Source organism: Lineus longissimus, chromosome 10, assembly GCF_910592395.1.
Source record: "Lineus longissimus chromosome 10, tnLinLong1.2, whole genome shotgun sequence".
NCBI classification, from domain to species: Eukaryota; Metazoa; Nemertea; class Pilidiophora; order Heteronemertea; family Lineidae; genus Lineus; species Lineus longissimus.
The window spans coordinates 19,065,603-19,084,669 of record NC_088317.1 but is presented as its reverse complement, the minus strand read 5'-3'; the positions used below and the strand labels follow the sequence as shown (position 1 = coordinate 19,084,669).

The window sequence follows — 19,067 nt, the reverse complement described above, 5'->3', positions numbered from 1 at the left end:
GAAAGATAACGAATTGAATAATAATGATACTCAGCAAATGAAATTAATTTTCTTTATTTCTGGATGTTGATCGTTGATTTTGAGGTTCATCTTCACCAATCTTTCTATTTTTAATTGTTCTATACATACCTCTCTACCCAGGTTGAAATCCTGACATGAGTCTTCTAAGATTCTTCGTTAAGACATTATTAACTTTCGTACAAAAGTGTATGTACAGTCTTAAACAATTTTAGATATTAGAATCAGATTTTGTGATTGCAAAATTGGTTAGCGAATACATAGGTATGCTCTTTACTTTAAGGCATACAAAGTAGCACTTTTCGTGTCTCCGTTGGGGATACGAGACTTTATTTAGATGTCGGTGTTGTGCTGACTCATATCGTAGACAACTTCATCTAGCTGAAACAGACGAATAACAACATGAAATAACTGACAAGCAGCGGTTACCCGCGTTGCACAGGCTTTGTGGTCAGTTAAAATATTGATGAGCCAACTTGAATCAAAATGAATCTAACACTATAGTGTAAGCCGCACAGGAGTGCTTTGAACAAAACCCTGTTCGACTACTGACAAACACTATTTAATTTGTAATGGGATAGCAAAATGTCGGCATCATCGAACGCATCGAAACGAGCTTACTCGGCGGGAAAAACGCTACCGTGGAATCAGACCTTAATGGCAATGATGGCGTTTGCCTCACCATTTGTATTCAAGTCTCAATGTTTTTATATACAAGACTGAAAATCTCAACTTACTTGATCTTTTTGTGTATGATCCGAATACAATTCTCGGAGAGTACCTCTCCGAATATGGACATGCCAGCAATGTGTCCCTGGAACCATTCGTTGTAAGAATCACCCTTGTAGCCTATCTGGTACCACTGCTTGTATGAGCTGTCCTGTAGATCTGTGTCAGTGCGGGTGCTAGTCACCATCGAATCGTACCTGCCATTGACGTAGAATGTGCCAGTCTTCTTCTGCCGGTCCCAGATGAAGGAAACAGCATACCACTGGTAGGCGACATCGAATTTAGTATTGGTCTTCAACTCTATCATACTCTGCCGTGGGTCACTCCCAGAGTTGTATTTGTTTCTTCTCAAGCTTACTGACATTTTATCATCCTTCCATATCCTGATCAGAAATTGCCACCGCGATCTGCCCGAAACTCTCCAATCACTGAATATGGTACGCAAATGTTGCGATATCTTGCCAGTCTGCTTGAATAAAAAGCTTAACGTGAAGGATGTCCGGGAGATATCTACTCTTCTCACTTCTGCGTAACTGTAGCGATGACCGGATAATTGGATGGTCGTACCGACCTTTCCATCTACCCCGAACACGCTTCTTCCATAGGGGTCCAGTCTGAAATAAAGGAACAGACTTATAGGCACCCAAAACTATTTGAAAATCTTAAATAAGGAGATTACGACTCCGAGCACGACTTTACATAAAGTCGCCTGGCACTGTTTTTAGTTGAACTGAAGGTCGCACTCAAAGTACACTGTAATAAGTTTGATAGATATTGTTTTTAAAATTATAGGTGTTGATATTGTTATAATTAAAGCTTAAATGTTAACGATGTTGGGGAATGCTACATTTTCTGATGATGATGAATTCACTTCAGTTAGTTAAGGCGGGTAGTCCGTATTGTGTATCAATCCAGATCCCGTTATATACCAAGACCTATCACCTCCAATCTGGCTGGAGATAGAAAAGTTACCTGACACGACTGTCGTATTTGTCAAAGTTCCACATCGCTATCTCTGTAAAAAAGAAGATAACTGTCAAAGACATGTACCTTCAAGTAACACAGATTTAAATTACATTGTTCAAAAAATGTACTCTTTTAAATTTGTTGACAATTTAAGTTTTATTTATGAGGATTAAACTGTGTGCATATGTTTTGACTAGAGTTGAAGAGTTTATGAGGAGAAATCTACGCAAAGCTTTCACTTCCAACTGGAAGATAACCAGTGACCTTTACCAGAGATGACATCACGCTTTTAAAAATCACACGTTTTCATGTTCAGGGTTTAAGAATATCAATGTGCTTGATACTTTATGCTGCACACTATGATATAATATTCGCTTTAGGAGCACGTACCGTTGTAGCATTCGATATCCACAATCCCCACCCATTTCCCGTTGGAACACGTCTTAGTGTCCGCACCACATGCATGAGTGTAACCACTCTTGCAAGTATAGACTGCCGATTTGCTTGTTTGACTTATGGTATAGCGACTGCCTGAAGGGGCCGTCAATGTAGAACACTTTGTCACTGAAATCAAGCACATAAATGGATAAAAATATTTAAAGTTCTGGCTTTTTGAAAATCATTGACAATTTCCAAGTAAAATTTTGAAATGCAGATGTCCAAATAACATAGAAAGTGCATACACTGAGTTTTGCCGCACAATTGTCTGTGTTTGCTAGGTACTATTGACGGGAACACCCTAAACTAGGACATCACGTTTAAAATACCTTGGCAGACAATATGTGATCCTGACCAGGTCCCATCCGCCTGGCATGTCCTTCTTTTGTCCCCAGAGGTATACTGCGTGCCAGATGCACACGAAAAAGAGAGTTTGGAATTGTAGATGAAAACTGAGCCCGATCGTACGGCGTTGGTGATGTCAAGCTTTGCACAGTCCTCTGGAAAAGATTATACCAATAATAAACCAATCTTGATAGACTATTGAGTGTTTTCGTCATGGAATAATTAATGGGGCCATGGTAGAATCCATGATAAATTATCACAAACCAGGTTTTACATCTCTTGGGGACCATGATATTTCGTAGCAAATTTCATTGCATTCAATAGCTGCTATCAAGGAGGATACCGCGGTGACGTCACATCACGTGATCCCGACCCATATTAGTGATCGCTATGGCCAATCAGATTCAGTCTACTGACAGCACCAACACTGAACACATCTCTCCGTCTCACTGTCTGGTGCGCTCCTGTACACAAAAACACCAATAGACATGAAATATTGCAATACCTAGTATGGATTCTTCCTGTGTAAAATAAAATTTACAGAGCAGATTAACTTCCACGAATAAAAAAGACGTTTGGCGTGGCCAAAGTGCGGAAATAATGTCTCCGCTAAAATACACTACGAAATACACTAGGCAATGCACTACGCAATATACAGTAGAGATGCAGTTGAGTTTGTTATTGTTTTGACTTAGAAGCCCGCCCATATCATAATATATTCATGTATTCATGAAGTATGAACTCATTTCTGTCCCATACAACTCTAAGAACAGTCAATTTCTCCTTAAATCATCACTGAAACCGCGATATCCGCAGGAAGATTTCGTTCTAGTGTCCGAAAATGCATGATCTTACAGGGGCGCTAACTCGACAAATAGAGGGGATCTATGGGGATCTATGCGAGTTTTAGGTATTACAGGTCTCGAACTTGTAAAATCTGTAAACATGCCTCCGAATCCCATAATGATAATGAAGAGATTGCCCCATATCTGGGAGACTGTTTTGAAACCATCGCTAATTTTGGAAGATCGGTGCCGGCTATTTGGTTTAAAAAACCCTATTTTTCCCCATCAAAACAGCACTTTTTATTATTCAAATGATAGCTTATTGTCTGAAGACTTATTTTATAGCAGAAAAGTACTAATAACTCTGATTTGATGCAAAAAATTTAACTTTTTTGATGACTTGATTTTCCCTTGGCCGTGGATCGAGTTTGTTTACAATATGCAGCGCCATCTTGGAAAAGCCGTGACGTCACCGCGGTATCCTCCTTGAGCTGCTATCGATGAAATTGTCTTCTCAAAGATCTCTTGGGTTGGGTCTCCTAGGGTCAGTTTAGTTTTTGGTCCTTTGGTATGATTTGCGCAGCGTAAGGGAAATCTCAAAGCAAAGGCTTTGGGGTAGGTTGGTTTAATACGCCACCCAGTCGACCTACTTACTGACACACAGAAGCAGTGTTCCAGTCCACGTGCCATCCTCTGTACAGCTTCTTGTCACAGAGCCAGAATACTGACGTGAACCTGGCTGACATTTGAACGAGATTTCGCTGCCGTATATATTGTTGGTACCAGTCATTTTAGTTCTTGCAGGAGCCAATAGGGAGGGACATTTTACCACTAAAAGAAAAGAAGATTTTGAGATCAAGTAGGGCTCCGCAACACTTACGGACGGCGAAGTAAGAGATACAAAAAAGTGTGTGGTACCATGAAGTCCTGCACATTTCATTAACCTGACTTTCGTAAATCGGTTTACGAACTCAATAACTGTTCTGGAGGACGCAATTTCGCATGAATTCACAGCGCATGCGAATTTAATAATTTTTGGGGGGGAGGGGGCTGCAGTGCAGTATAACGAAGTTCTGCCGCACACGTTGTGGCAATCGCTTACATTGGCAAGGGACCTTTGTCAACAAATGTAATTTTTTTACACAATTTTTCCAAAGACATCTTTCTGAAGACTAGATGACGTCGTTCGTAAATGAATATAGGATTGGATATTGAACTTACTCTGGCACACGATGTCTGAACCAGTCCAGGTGCCATCGGCCAGGCAAGTCCTCTCCTTTTCGCCACCTGCATAACTCGTCCCCGTCTCACATTCAAACATCAGCTTCGAGTTGTACTTATAGCTCGAGCCAGTCCTAATAGCGTTGGTGATGTCAAGCTTCAGGCAGTCCTCTGAAAAGTACGTTACAATAAGGTTTCGTTAAAGGTGCAAGCAATTTCACGGTACAACGTTTACATTTTGTTGTGTAACCTCATTTTTATAACGGTCTCCTTACGGTACTTTTCCGTGGCTCACTAAAGCCTCAATCATTCTCATTAAAATTACACGACAATATGAATCATGTGCTCCAATGTGGTCAGATCCATCGCACCGAGGTGATTTTCATACGTTGTCACTTTTTGAAAAACACTAAACAGTTCTGCTACGCAATAGCCCCGTAGTGTTGAGAAAAGTACTTACTGACACAAACCAGCGGTGTTCCCGCCCATCTCCCGTCAGCCTGACAAGTCCTGGCGGTGCTCCCTGAGACTTTGCGACATCCGGACTGGCATGCGAACATGACGGTTGACATGTATGTGTTGGTTTTCCCAGTCATGGTGGTATTAAGGCTGGCACAACTAATTACTTAAAAGTGAAAATCAAAGTTCAAACGGAGGATGTCAGGATTTCTGCTGAGAGCACGGAGAAGTCGATCTCTGTCCAGTACATGATCCCCTTTTCCTACTCTAACCTACTGGCGTCATGGATTCGGACTCATACTATGGTGCTTTATAGCCTGGCGTCAGTCTTGTTCGGTTACTAAAGTATTCTACTGAGATCTTAATCGAATCACATCGTTCCGAGGATAAACAGCGCAGATGGTGTTTAATAAAGCTAACGTGACCTTGTTGTCATCAAGGGAATCATAGAATTGGTCTTAAAGAAGCGATTCTATAATACCTACTTGTGCATTCAATGTCTACTCCGGACCATTTCGAATCCACATTACATGTTCTGACCTGGTCGCCCCCTGTTTGCTCATAACCTGTATTGCACGTGTACGTTAGTTTTGTGTCCACTGCCAGTCTTTCTTTAGCACTGGTGTCGTTTTTTGCATTTGCTATATCGTGAAGAGGGTGACAACCTCGTGTTTGCGGTAGGACTAGAATAGAAATATGGGATGTATACCAGTAGCCTATCGACCGTGTCAACTGTGAACAAGTGGCAACTCAAAGGGTGATTATGGGCATAAAGTATCAATTTCTAACGAAGTGGTACAAGAAATGATAATTAGCACTCTACCCTCTTCTGCCCTCTCATATATGTTCCAGAATGACTACCTCACGCCCACCCCAAAGAATGTTACAAACAATGTATTAGTTCAAAGTTGATAACGTGTACGTACACTGTCGTTAATCGATCAGCAGACAGAGAGCAGCTCAGTTATCGGGCGCTTTCTTCAGGCAAAGGTTTGAAAACGGTTTGATTATCTAGAAGTCCAACACAAAGAATGGTATACGTACGGACTTCGCCTATTGGCGATGCTGCTTGTCGTTGTATAGCTCCATGCGCCAAAATTGCACTGAGTGGCCCCCCTTCGTGACCCCCTAGTTTATTGACGTTTGAACCACTGGGTGGGGGGCCTGGTAGGTATGGCATGCTCTGAAACAAAGTGTTAAACAATGTAATGCATACTCACACTGAACATTAGCGTCCCAATTCAGGTCAATAGGGCGTATTTTGTGTTCTTCTATATCCGGTGTACCGTTTTTGCCTACATTACGCTCTACAGAAATCCAAGGCATTTTTAGGAAAAAAGAATTTGACCACTCCTTTGAGCGATTTAGCCAACTCGCTAATTTCAATGAAAATTCACTATTCTGTCCAAACTAGCGGAGTTGGAAGCGTTGATTTTTTTCTCAGATTCCAGTAAAATTTGGGGGCCGATAGCGTTTTTGCCTCAGACAATTTGCCACTTACCTGGGTCAGTCGTGTTACAAACAGCAAGGTGAAGACACGGATCAACATCCTCGTTATGAAGGGAAGGTTGCCAGGCAAGAATTCCTTCGAGGGCAGCAAAATAGGCGTCCGTGAAGTAGAAACACAAAAACAAAATCCACCAAAAGAACGACGTCACAAAATTGAAGTAAAATCAGATTGAGCTTCATAAAAATGTATACAATACACCCGCTGATATACTTGTGATTGAGAATTTTACGAAAAATCTAAATATTTCTTGTCCTCGGGTGTTTTTTACCTTGAGTTCTAAGACGTCACAGGGCGTCTTTTAGATTGCTTTAAAATGGACATAATACGAAAGGCGAGGCATTGATGTTGTGAATTTGAACAGCCTCGAGATAACTCTTTATAATACTCAGTTAGTATACTCGTTTCATGTCCAAATCCTCAACTCAATGGATTTAGATTTTAGGAGATACAAATTGGGATTAGAGCTAAGCTTCTAGCAGAAATCTTGTGATCTGTTCCTGAAGAAAACCCCCAATCACAAACTTATCCAAGGTTCTGCCGACCTTTTTATTCTCTTCTTTATACGCGCTTTCAGGCATAGAACTGCCTGAAAGTGCGATATTTCAACACAGTGAGGGGCTGCGGTTAATCCTCGCCCAAAAACGGCATATCGCGTACTCAGTTATCAAAATCCCTTCTCGAACATGTTTGACGATGTATAAAATTTGATAGAGAAGGAAGAGCACAGAGACAAAGGCACAGATGTGCACAAAGATGCCATCTTTGATGATGACCATGATAATTATAATGAGAAGTTGAGGAAGTATGAACCAGTTGGTTACTCGGTGGCGATGACGGGAGTGTTGCAGGTAGAATTTTTAGCCAATCAGACACGACTATTCACAAATGTCGACTGTACTAACCGTATGAGATTGAATGAGGTTTTTGAATGTGGTATTGGAGGTGAAGTATGATCTGAAGTAGCATATAATTCCTTCGACCATTACAAGTCATCGGATATGATACGTGATACAACTCAGTAGAGGCAATCCCATAAAGCATAGTTCACATTTTGCCTGATAGAGGCGCTAACACTCACGGTTGCAATTCTAATAAATCTCAGGAAAGTTACGGAGTTGGACCAAGGGATCGGTTGGCAGGTTTTTCGCCTTGAGTATAAACGCTGGTTGGGAACTACTGCATCGAGATTCGCGCAGAATTTCTTTGGGATATTCGGAAGGAAACCCGTCCACGCTGCACTTATTTGAACAGGGTAAGTATTTTTTAATTAGTTTAATTAATAATTTAATCAGTGATGGGTTTTGTGTCGTTCTGTATGGTTAACCATCATTTTGCCACACAATCTTGCCAGACATTTTGTTCACCAAGAGGTTCTATATTGCTGTTACTTTATTCACTGCTAAATAATGCCCCCCCCCCCCCCCCCCGAGTGAAAGTTTTCGAAGTCTTATGTCGGTTTTAGTTCGGTATGACTCAATATTCTGCTAACTGTTCCTCGGAACAATCTTGATAGGGCTTTGAAAATGTTCAAATTACACTGTAGAACAAGAGTGAATTTATAACTGAATTTAATTATAGCTCGTGTACGAAACTGTTCCATGCATTTTGGAAAGTAAATATATAGTCACCAGCCCAGTAAAAGAAATACACATAGCTTAGATATGTAATCGAGAAAATGAGATTCAAGTATTGGCAACACCTTTCTTTTAAATATCATAAAAACATTTTTGAAATTGAAATACCATCTACAAAAGTCACGTAAATTAACTTCTCATGAACTCTTTTTGCAAATAATACCATCAACAATTTTATTTTTATCGACACTTTTCTTGTGAAGGAATCAATAACATTCTCCCAATTGTCAAGTCATTTAACGATATCATTAACACCTTTATTGCCTCACTAATCTCACTTTTTAATATGTACACCAACACAAACGTCTTTCTTAAAATATTGCAACATCGCGACCTGCTCAATTGGTGGGTCGCCTCCGATTATGCAGAATTATGGAGAAGGAATCATCAGACGAAATGGAATCAGCCTTAGAGGAATGCTGCATCGATCTCGGGTGTCTCCTATCGTGATTTCATAAATATGTGATTGATAATTTGGCAGTTATTCATAAAGGGGCTCTCTGTATGCTTATCAGATATACCGAAGGGGGGAGGGGGCGACGCATCGCAGTTTCAAACACCTACAAACATCAGTTTTCATTATTGTTGGAGTTATTTTAGAATTGTACACGCAATACCTTTGGAATGTTTGTAATGACTGACAAAAGGGAGTCTGGTACCAGTAATATCCGTCGCTTTTCGGAAATTACTTTTTTTTTTCAAAAGTAAAGAGGAAAAATTTCGTTCATTTATTACATAAAGGAATGTTCGTTATTTCTGTATGATGTTAATGTGCCCGACCTCAACATTAGAGAGTTGCTTGTGATGCCTTCAATGCGAATCAGTGTGTGTGCGGGGTGTGTGGAGGGGGGGGGGTTGTCGGTCTTTTGAGGCTGTTCATTCTTCTGCAAGATTTAAAGTGTTATGTCTTTTGCTATCCGTGGCTCTACTTCCAACAAAAACTTCAACCGTCAATTTCATTCTCCATAACTCCATTAATTAGTTCAGTCACATGACGGGTATTTATGAAGATATGATTGACAGGGTATCTCTGCACCTCTGATATTGATACCCACTCGGAAGTCACAGTGCTACGGAAAAACACCTCACTTCAGTTTTTCCCTGCCAATTATTATTGGATTATACGTTTTTAACCATGGTGTTATAACTGATGTGGCTGAAAGAGCAGAACTATCATGTAGAAATATTAAGTTAACGGAAACCAATTACCAACACTGTCACATATGACAATAAAGGTCCTGAATGGTCCAGTCAAAATCCCAGGCGGGATAAGTCTTCTTCAGTTTCAGGTAAACCACAGAATAGTTCATGATCGATGAGCTGGCATTCAGGCATGCACAACATTTAAGACTAAACTTAACAAACGAAATGAGAGATATCGTCTCTCTTCCTATCTTAGAAGCTTATGCTTCTGATATTTAGCAATGATAATGAAAAACTTTTTTACTTCAATCTCAATTTTTGATTTAAATGTGAAACCTGCATGAGAATTTGCCTTGAGTTGATAGCTGTGTCTGGGTATACAAATCAAGCCGAGGAATCTATGGCTCGTGATTCCAGTTGTACTGAAAGCTGTTTTCTTTGGATACAGTATTGCTAACCCCAAAGGCAAATGCAGTTCCTTTGATACATGTATAACTTATAGCCATACTGTCTTTTCTCGCGATAAGCGATACCAATAGGAACATCATTAGATCACACCGCGTCCTGAAGAAAGTTTCACTAACCAAAGTGCGTCAATGTGTCCATGTCTTTAGGGTAGATGTTTCAGCTTACCCACAAATTCGTTGTTTTTATATGATACTCTTCTTATGGACACCGACTCGACACAATGTATATCCATTACTGCTAAATGAGTAGGCAATCTGTCTGAAACATTTCTTGAAATGTTGTCAGTTATGGATAAATGCGGACAGTTGCTTTGTTTCCATCCTTCGGGGGGTGCATTTGTTTTTAGGATGCGCGTGCCTCCGCGGGTATATGCGTGTCTATGTGCGGTGAGGGTATATGGGTAAAGGGGTAGGGAGAGGTTGTATTCTAGTCTGTTTGACCGCACCGTCTCAGGCGTTGGGTAATTGATTAAGCTTGGATCTTTCTAGCATTCTACGAATCAATGGAGTTGTCCATCAACTCGATAGTCCCCATGTTATTTCTGCACATGTTCATCTATCGACAAGTAGAGATAACAAACAAAATATTCTGGACTGGGTCGGAAAACAACACGATGATAACAGAAGAGGCGTTTTGTACTCTCATCTTGCACCGTGACTTATTCATGCCACAGATATATATGGAAAATTACCTATTTTCGACTCCGTACATGTTATGTTAACGGAACGGAAACCTCGTCAGCAAAGAAGGCTTAGAAATCTCAGGCAGAGCGGGAAGTGTCAGCATGTCATGAGACACCACTGAACCTAAGACAAAAATAGTTCACGATATGCCCGCAGCATCAAAGTGTTTCAACGGAAGTTGGACTGTTTTATATGACTCTTCAGTCACTATGTTCATCTCGCCCAGGTTAAAGTAATGTAATCCCGCTGCTCTTAAACTGTCTCTGAAATTAATTTTGTGGCATTTGAATGCCCCAGCTGCCTACGCGAACCTATCTTACTTTCTCGTGATAAACAGACCTTGACATTATTTCGTGTACAGTGTTTTTGTGTTTCTTTTTGGGGGGGGGGGGGGGTGCATTGACAGAATTGAAATACCCTCTCTTCATGATCTCGAGGGAAAAGTCACTTGCACACGGGTGGTATCGGATCACTTTGAACAGTTGTATTTTATTTCAGCAAATCTATTCCTGGCCTAATCGTGAAAAAGCTCGACGGTTAGGTTCTCAGATCTCAGTTCTGCAAAAGACTAGTTACCCTAGCTGTTCAGACAGGGGAGAACTAGTTGAACAAGATGGCGTCGATTTTCGAGAACCTGTTTGATGAGAAGTGTTGGGCATGAAACAAGACCAATTACCAACGGTACGACAAAATGTCATTTTGATTTAAGCTACTTGGCAACGATTTGTTATACTATGGAATATAAATTCCGTAACCAACTCTAACGTTGTCCACCGCGCATTTTTCTTAGACTTCGTTAATAGCGATCTGGTAGTCATTCAGTTCCTCTAAAGTCTTTCCCAGCCATCGTGCACGAAGAGATGCATGTAGTCATTCAATGCATGTTTCATTGAATACCAAAGTCACTCCAAATGAAGAACTTTAAGAAAGGTATCTACTTTATAAGGCAGGAGAAGAACAAACATATGGAAGTAAAGATGCGTTCACTCCTTAGAAAGAAGAACAAATATATGGAAGTAAAGATTTTTTAGATTAGCAAGTACAACAATTGTTTTCCGATAGTTCGCCCTAAAAATGGTGTCCGAACAATGAAATGCCCCTCCTTACGAAAATTGTGTAAAAACAACGTAAATAACTATTGTATAAAGAGAGCTATTGTTTATTTCCCGTATTCGTTTTCAATAAAAAGGGAAAAAATCCTCAATTCTCTTTTCACGCCTGGTGTTATTGGGTTAAGGTGTAGACCTCATTGCAGCGAACAACAAAGTAATCCTCTACTGAACATAGGGAAGTATAGATATACAGTGGAACCCCGGTAAAACGACCACTCTTGGGACGAGGTTAAATGGTCGCGTTACTGGGGAGGTCGCGTTAGTAAAGTTGAAAATTCGGGGACAAAATGCATGATTAGGTTTTCCCGCCAAAGTTGTTGAACTTATTTATAAGTTCAAAATTCTGAAAAATTTTCAAAGCCAAACATTTTATGGGGCTGATCATGTTTCTTCATTTTGAGCAGAAAAAAACAAGTCAAAAAAATATTTGGACTCAGAAATTTTTTCATCCTCTAGAGTGGAATTTTTTCATAAGTTCGAAATTGTGAAAATTTTTCAAAGCAAACATTTTTGGGGCTTGTGATATTTCTTCATGTTGAGCAGAAAAAAAACCAGTCAAAAAATATTTGGACTCAGATCATCCGCCTGGCTTCATTGCAGCGAGTCTATAAAAAAAAGATGTGCAGTACACCCATGAAATGAGGCAGTTTCTGGTATTGAAAAGTGAAAGAAACTCTGACAACGGGAACAGTAACAATTGTCAAAAACCTGCCCGTTATCCCGTTATCTTGTAAACCCTTTGGTTTCGTTTGTTCTCCATATACACAATGACAGGTGCAGCATATTAACACGAGAAATTTAACTAAGCATCAGTCAAGCCACTTACATGAAGATTTGGACCTGTATAACCAGAATTGCTATGACGATAGTTTGTTGTCTGACAAATCTTAAAGGAACGCTCAGCGTTATTTTGCTGGTTGTTATGGTTGCGACGACACCGAGGTATTATTTTTACGGTTTACAAATATAGACGTTTGCGGAACACGATTTGGATGAAAAAGTACATTTCTGCTGGACTCTCTTGGCGAGGGACGCTGGTTCGTCAAACGTTCACGTCCTTCTCGAACTGGTTCCAATAGGTACCCCTGTTGGTCGAAATGCAATGGCCGGTTCAGTGTCTCATTATCATCATTATCATACCCCACACCCAAACCTCAGTGATATAGAAGATTATCTTTGCAGTTGATTTAACGTTTGAATGACCTTTTTTAAAAAGTTTTTCAAAATCGAGGTCAGCAGGGTCAGACACAATCATTTATTGTTTTGAAAGACTCCGGCAGGGTCAAAAGAAACAGTTGTTGGCGCGAAGATGTCAGCAATATGGCGAATTTCCGCCCCACCCGTGAGATTTGCTCTCGTCACGTCATGAGCACATTGAACTGCTAGTGAACCGTGCTCACTATGTACCGGCTACCGCTCTCTCCATCATCAACGACGATATATGTCGGTGCCGGCCGTGCGAGGTCGTTTCAATGAAAAAGACGCACGCCACTGTCGTACCCGTACCTGAGAAAACTTGCCGTTTTAGGCAGATTTGCGATGATTGAAACAATACATCTACCTCATAATTCATGTACTCGAACGCCCGGAATCAGTATGTGCTGGAGTTTGAAAAGTTTGGGTGCGGAGTATGATAATGATGATAATGAAAATGTTTACATCTGTACATGGATGATCAGATAGCAAGACAAGGAAGAAGAAAAAAAGAAAAAAAAATTCGAATCACCGGGGGTCGAACCCGTGACCAGCCGATCCACAGTCAAACACCTTCAGCGCTGAGCCGTCAAGGCTTTCATGTTGAAATGGAGATTTTATTCGCCTCTTATATGCGGTATGCAAACGAGCGCGCCACAATAGTGACAAGGTCGCGCAGGTGGCAAAGTGATTAGCCGAAATAGTTCCAAGTAATCGTATATTTCGATAGTTGTACAGATTTTTCTCAACATATCGTATGTACATACCTCAGTGATATAAAAGATTATCTTTGCAGTTGATTTAACGTTTGAATGACCTTTTTTAAAAAGTTTTTCAAAATCGAGGTCAGCAGGGTCAGACACAATCATTTATTGTTTTGAAAGACTCCGGCAGGGTCAAAAGAAACAGTTGTTGGCGCCGATGATGTCAGCAATATGGCGAATTTCCGCCCCACCCGTGAGATTTGCTCTCGTCACGTCATGAGCACATTGAACTGCTAGTGAACCGTGCTCAATATGTACGGGCAACCGCTCTCTCCATCATCAACGACGATATATGTCGGTGCCGGCCGTGCGAGGTCGTTTCAATGAAAAAGACGCACGCCACTGTCGTACCCGTACCTGAGAAAACTTGCCGTTTTAGGCAGATTTGCGATGATTGAAACAATACATCTACCTCATAATTCATGTACTCGAACGCCCGGAATCAGTATGTGCTGGAGTTTGAAAAGTTTGGGTGCGGAGTATGATAATGATGATAATGAAAATGTTTACATCTGTACATGGATGATCAGATAGCAAGACAAGGAAGAAGAAAAAAAGAAAAAAAAAACGATTCACCAGGGGGTCGAACCCGTGACCAGCCGATCCACAGTCAAACACCTTCAGCGCTGAGCCGTCAAGGCTTTCATGTTGAAATGGAGATTTTATTCGCCTCTTATATGCGGTATGCAAACGAGCGCGCCACAATAGTGACAAGGTCGCGCAGGTGGCAAAGTGATTAGCCGAAATAGTTCCAAGTAATCGTATATTTCGATAGTTGTACAGATTTTTCTCAACATATCGTATGTACATACCTCAGTGATATAAAAGATTATCTTTGCAGTTGATTTAACGTTTGAATGACCTTTTTTAAAAAGTTTTTCAAAATCGAGGTCAGCAGGGTCAGACACAATCATTTATTGTTTTGAAAGACTCCGGCAGGGTCAAAAGAAACAGTTGTTGGCGTCGATGATGTCAGCAATATGGCGAATTTCCGCCCCACCCGTGAGATTTGCTCTCGTCACGTCATGAGCACATTGAACTGCTAGTGAACCGTGCTCAATATGTACCGGCTACCGCTCTCTCCATCATCAACGACGATATATGTCGGTGCCGGCCGTGCGAGGTCGTTTCAATGAAAAAGACGCACGCCACTGTCGTACCCGTACCTGAGAAAACTTGCCGTTTTAGGCAGATTTGCGATGATTGAAACAATACATCTACCTCATAATTCATGTACTCGAACGCCCGGAATCAGTATGTGCTGGAGTTTGAAAAGTTTGGGTGCGGAGTATGATAATGATGATAATGAAAATGTTTACATCTGTACATGGATGATCAGATAGCAAGACAAGGAAGAAGAAAAAAAGAAAAAGAAAAACGATTCACCGGGGGTCGAACCCGTGACCAGCCGATCCACAGTCAAACACCTTCAGCGCTGAGCCGTCAAGGCTTTCATGTTGAAATGGAGATTTTATTCGCCTCTTATATGCGGTATGCAAACGAGCGCGCCACAATAGTGACAAGGTCGCGCAGGTGGCAAAGTGATTAGCCGAAATAGTTCCAAGTAATCGTATATTTCGATAGTTGTACAGATTTTTCTCAACATATCGTATGTACATACCTCAGTGATATACAAGATTATCTTTGCAGTTGATTTAACGTTTGAATGACCTTTTTTAAAAAGTTTTTCAAAATCGAGGTCAGCAGGGTCAGACACAATCATTTATTGTTTTGAAAGACTCCGGCAGGGTCAAAAGAAACAGTTGTTGGCGCCGATGATGTCAGCAATATGGCGAATTTCCGCCCCACCCGTGAGATTTGCTCTCGTCACGTCATGAGCACATTGAACTGCTCGTGAACCGTGCTCAATATGTACCGGCTACCGCTATCTCCATCATCAACGACGATATATGTCGGTGCCGGCCGTGCGAGGTCGTTTCAATGAAAAAGACGCACGCCACTGTCGTACCCGTACCTGAGAAAACTTGCCGTTTTAGGCAGATTTGCGATGATTGAAACAATACATCTACCTCATAATTCATGTACTCGAACGCCCGGAATCAGTATGTGCTGGAGTTTGAAAAGTTTGGGTGCGGAGTATGATAATGATGATAATGAAAATGTTTACATCTGTACATGGATGATCAGATAGCAAGACAAGGAAGAAGAAAAAAAGAAAAAAAAATTCGATTCACCGGGGGTCGAACCCGTGACCAGCCGATCCACAGTCGAACACCTTCAGCGCTGAGCCGTCAAGGCTTTCATGTTGAAATGGAGATTTTATTCGCCTCTTATATGCAGTATGCAAACGAGCGCGCCACAATAGTGACAAGGTCGCGCAGGTGGCAAAGTGATTAGCCGAAATAGTTCCAAGTAATCGTATATTTCGATAGTTGTACAGATTTTTCTCAACATATCGTATGTACATACCTCAGTGATATAAAAGATTATCTTTGCAGTTGATTTAACGTTTGAATGACCTTTTTTAAAAAGTTTTTCAAAATCGAGGTCAGCAGGGTCAGACACAATCATTTATTGTTTTGAAAGACTCCGGCAGGGTCAAAAGAAACAGTTGTTGGCGCCGATGATGTCAGCAATATGGCGAATTTCCGCCCCACCCGTGAGATTTGCTCTCGTCACGTCATGAGCACATTGAACTGCTAGTGAACCGTGCTCAATATGTACCGGCTACCGCTCTCTCCATCATCAACGACGATATATGTCGGTGCCGGCCGTGCGAGGTCGTTTCAATGAAAAAGACGCACGCCACTGTCGTACCCGTACCTGAGAAAACTTGCCGTTTTAGGCAGATTTGCGATGATTGAAACAATACATCTACCTCATAATTCATGTACTCGAACGCCCGGAATCAGTATGTGCTGGAGTTTGAAAAGTTTGGGTGCGGAGTATGATAATGATGATAATGAAAATGTTTACATCTGTACATGGATGATCAGATAGCAAGACAAGGAAGAAGAAAAAAAGAAAAAAAAATTCGATTCACCGGGGGTCGAACCCGTGACCAGCCGATCCACAGTCGAACACCTTCAGCGCTGAGCCGTCAAGGCTTTCATGTTGAAATGATGATTTTATTCGCCCCTTATATGCGGTATGCAAACGAGCGCGCCACAATAGTGACAAGGTCGCGCAGGTGGCAAAGTGATTAGCCGAAATAGTTCCAAGTAATCGTATATTTCGATAGTTGTACAGATTTTTCTCAACATATCGTATGTACATACCTCAGTGATATAAAAGATTATCTTTGCAGTTGATTTAAGGTTTGAATGACCTTTTTTAAAAAGTTTTTCAAAATCGAGGTCAGCAGGGTCGGACACAATCATTTATTGTTTTGAAAGACTCCGGCAGGGTCAAAAGAAACAGTTGTTGGCGCGATGATGTCAGCAATATGGCGAATTTCCGCCCCACCCGTGAGATTTGCTCTCGTCACGTCATGAGCACATTGAACTGCTAGTGAACCGTGCTCAATATGTACCGGCTACCGCTCTCTCCATCATCAACGACGATATATGTCGGTGCCGGCCGTGCGAGGTCGTTTCAATGAAAAAGACGCACGCCACTGTCGTACCCGTACCTGAGAAAACTTGCCGTTTTAGGCAGATTTGCGATGATTGAAACAATACATCTACCTCATAATTCATGTACTCGAACGCCCGGAATCAGTATGTGCTGGAGTTTGAAAAGTTTGGGTGCGGAGTATGATAATGATGATAATGAAAATGTTTACATCTGTACATGGATGATCAGATAGCAAGACAAGGAAGAAGAAAAAAAGAAAAAAAAATTCGATTCACCGGGGGTCGAACCCGTGACCAGCCGATCCACAGTCAAACACCTTCAGCGCTGAGCCGTCAAGGCTTTCATGTTGAAATGGAGATTTTATTCGCCTCTTATATGCGGTATGCAAACGAGCGCGCCACAATAGTGACAAGGTCGCGCAGGTGGCAAAGTGATTAGCCGAAATAGTTCCAAGTAATCGTATATTTCGATAGTTGTACAGATTTTTCTCAACATATCGTATGTACATACCTCAGTGATATAAAAGATTATCTTTGCAGTTGATTTAACGTTTGAATGACCTTTTTTAAAAAGTTTTTCAAAATCGAGGTCAGCAGGGTCAGACACAATCATTTATTGTTTTGAAAGACTCCGGCAGGGTCAAAAGAAACAGTTGTTGGCGCCGATGATGTCAGCAATATGGCGAATTTCCGCCCCACCCGTGAGATTTGCTCTCGTCACGTCATGAGCACATTGAACTGCTAGTGAACCGTGCTCAATATGTACCGGCTACCGCTCTCTCCATCATCAACGACGATATATGTCGGTGCCGGCCGTGCGAGGTCGTTTCAATGAAAAAGACGCACGCCACTGTCGTACCCGTACCTGAGAAAACTTGCCGTTTTAGGCAGATTTGCGATGATTGAAACAATACATCTACCTCATAATTCATGTACTCGAACGCCCGGAATCGGTATGTGCAGGAGTTTGAAAAGTTTGGGTGCGGAGTATGATAATGATGATAATGAAAATGTTTACATCTGTACATAGATGATCAGATAGCAAGACAAGGAAGAAGAAAAAAAGAAAAAAAAAATCGATTCACCGGGGGTCGAACCCGTGACCAGCCGATCCACAGTCAAACACCTTCAGCGCTGAGCCGTCAAGGCTTTCATGTTGAAATGGAGATTTTATTCGCCTCTTATATGCGGTATGCAAACGAGCGCGCCACAATAGTGACAAGGTCGCGCAGGTGGCAAAGTGATTAGCCGAAATAGTTCCAAGTAATCGTATATTTCGATAGTTGTACAGATTTTTCTCAACATATCGTATGTACATACCTCAGTGATATAAAAGATTATCTTTGCAGTTGATTTAACGTTTGAATGACCTTTTTTAAAAAGTTTTTCAAAATCGAGGTCAGCAGGGTCAGACACAATCATTTATTGTTTTGAAAGACTCCGGCAGGGTCAAAAGAAACAGTTGTTGGCGCCGATGATGTCAGCAATATGGCGAATTTCCGCCCCACCCGTGAGATTTGCTCTCGTCACGTCATGAGCACATTGAACTGCTAGTGAACCGTGCTCAATATGTACCGGCTACCGCTCTCTCCATCATCAACGACGATATATGTCGGTGCCGGCCGTGCGAGGTCGTTTCAATGAAAAAGACGCACGCCACTGTCGTACCCGTACCTGAGAAAACTTGCCGTTTTAGGCAGATTTGCGATGATTGAAACAATACATCTACCTCATAATTCATGTACTCGAACGCCCGGAATCAGTATGTGCTGGAGTTTGAAAAGTTTGGGTGCGGAGTATGATAATGATGATAATGAAAATGTTTACATCTGTACATGGATGATCAGATAGCAAGACAAGGAAGAAGAAAAAAAGAAAAAAAAATTCGATTCACCGGGGGTCGAACCCGTGACCAGCCGATCCACAGTCAAACACCTTCAGCGCTGAGCCGTCAAGGCTTTCATGTTGAAATGGAGATTTTATTCGCCTCTTATATGCGGTATGCAAACGAGCGCGCCACAATAGTGACAAGGTCGCGCAGGTGGCAAAGTGATTAGCCGAA

At 41.4% G+C, this 19,067-nt stretch overlaps 1 protein-coding gene and 2 long non-coding RNA genes across 3 annotated transcripts in view; 1 reads left to right on the top strand and 2 right to left on the bottom strand.

The window, feature by feature from the left end:
- Nucleotides 1-10: 10 nt before the first annotated feature.
- On the bottom strand, nt 11-5,098 carry LOC135494905 (CUB and sushi domain-containing protein 3-like). The gene is made up of 8 exons (XM_064783226.1): nt 4,963-5,098; nt 4,503-4,673; nt 3,936-4,112; nt 2,481-2,651; nt 2,104-2,277; nt 1,720-1,762; nt 756-1,361; nt 11-399 (listed from the first exon to the last, which is right to left on the bottom strand). The coding sequence occupies exons 1-8, from the start codon at nt 5,096-5,098 to the stop codon at nt 396-398; spliced, it is 1,482 nt and encodes a 493-aa protein (XP_064639296.1). The 3' UTR covers nt 11-395.
- Nucleotides 5,099-5,101: 3 nt separating this feature from the next.
- Nucleotides 5,102-6,787, bottom strand: LOC135494906 (uncharacterized). Its single transcript, XR_010448487.1, has 4 exons — nt 6,463-6,787; nt 6,006-6,144; nt 5,447-5,644; nt 5,102-5,127 (listed from the first exon to the last, which is right to left on the bottom strand). It is a non-coding gene; the product is annotated as an uncharacterized LOC135494906 (long non-coding RNA).
- Nucleotides 6,788-7,349: 562 nt separating this feature from the next.
- Nucleotides 7,350-19,067, top strand: part of LOC135494823 (uncharacterized) — a 93,818-nt gene continuing 82,100 nt past the window's right edge. Inside the window, exon 1 of the long non-coding RNA XR_010448470.1 lies at nt 7,350-7,723. This is a non-coding gene — a long non-coding RNA (uncharacterized LOC135494823). The remainder of the gene's footprint in view (nt 7,724-19,067) is intronic.

What these genes read in the sequence shown, in the direction of transcription:
- LOC135494905 (XM_064783226.1), bottom strand. Translation starts at nt 5,098, where the DNA reads ATGACTGGGAAAACCAACACATACATGTCAACCGTCATGTTCGCATGC. An exon ending in AACACCGCTGGTTTGTGTCA is followed by an intron (nt 4,674 to 4,962) that starts GTAAGTACTTTT and finishes CGTACTTTTCAG; the next exon opens with AGGACTGCCTGAAGCTTGAC. An exon ending in AACACTGCTTCTGTGTGTCA is followed by an intron (nt 2,652 to 3,935) that starts GTAAGTAGGTCG and finishes AATCTTTTCCAG; the next exon opens with AGGACTGTGCAAAGCTTGAC.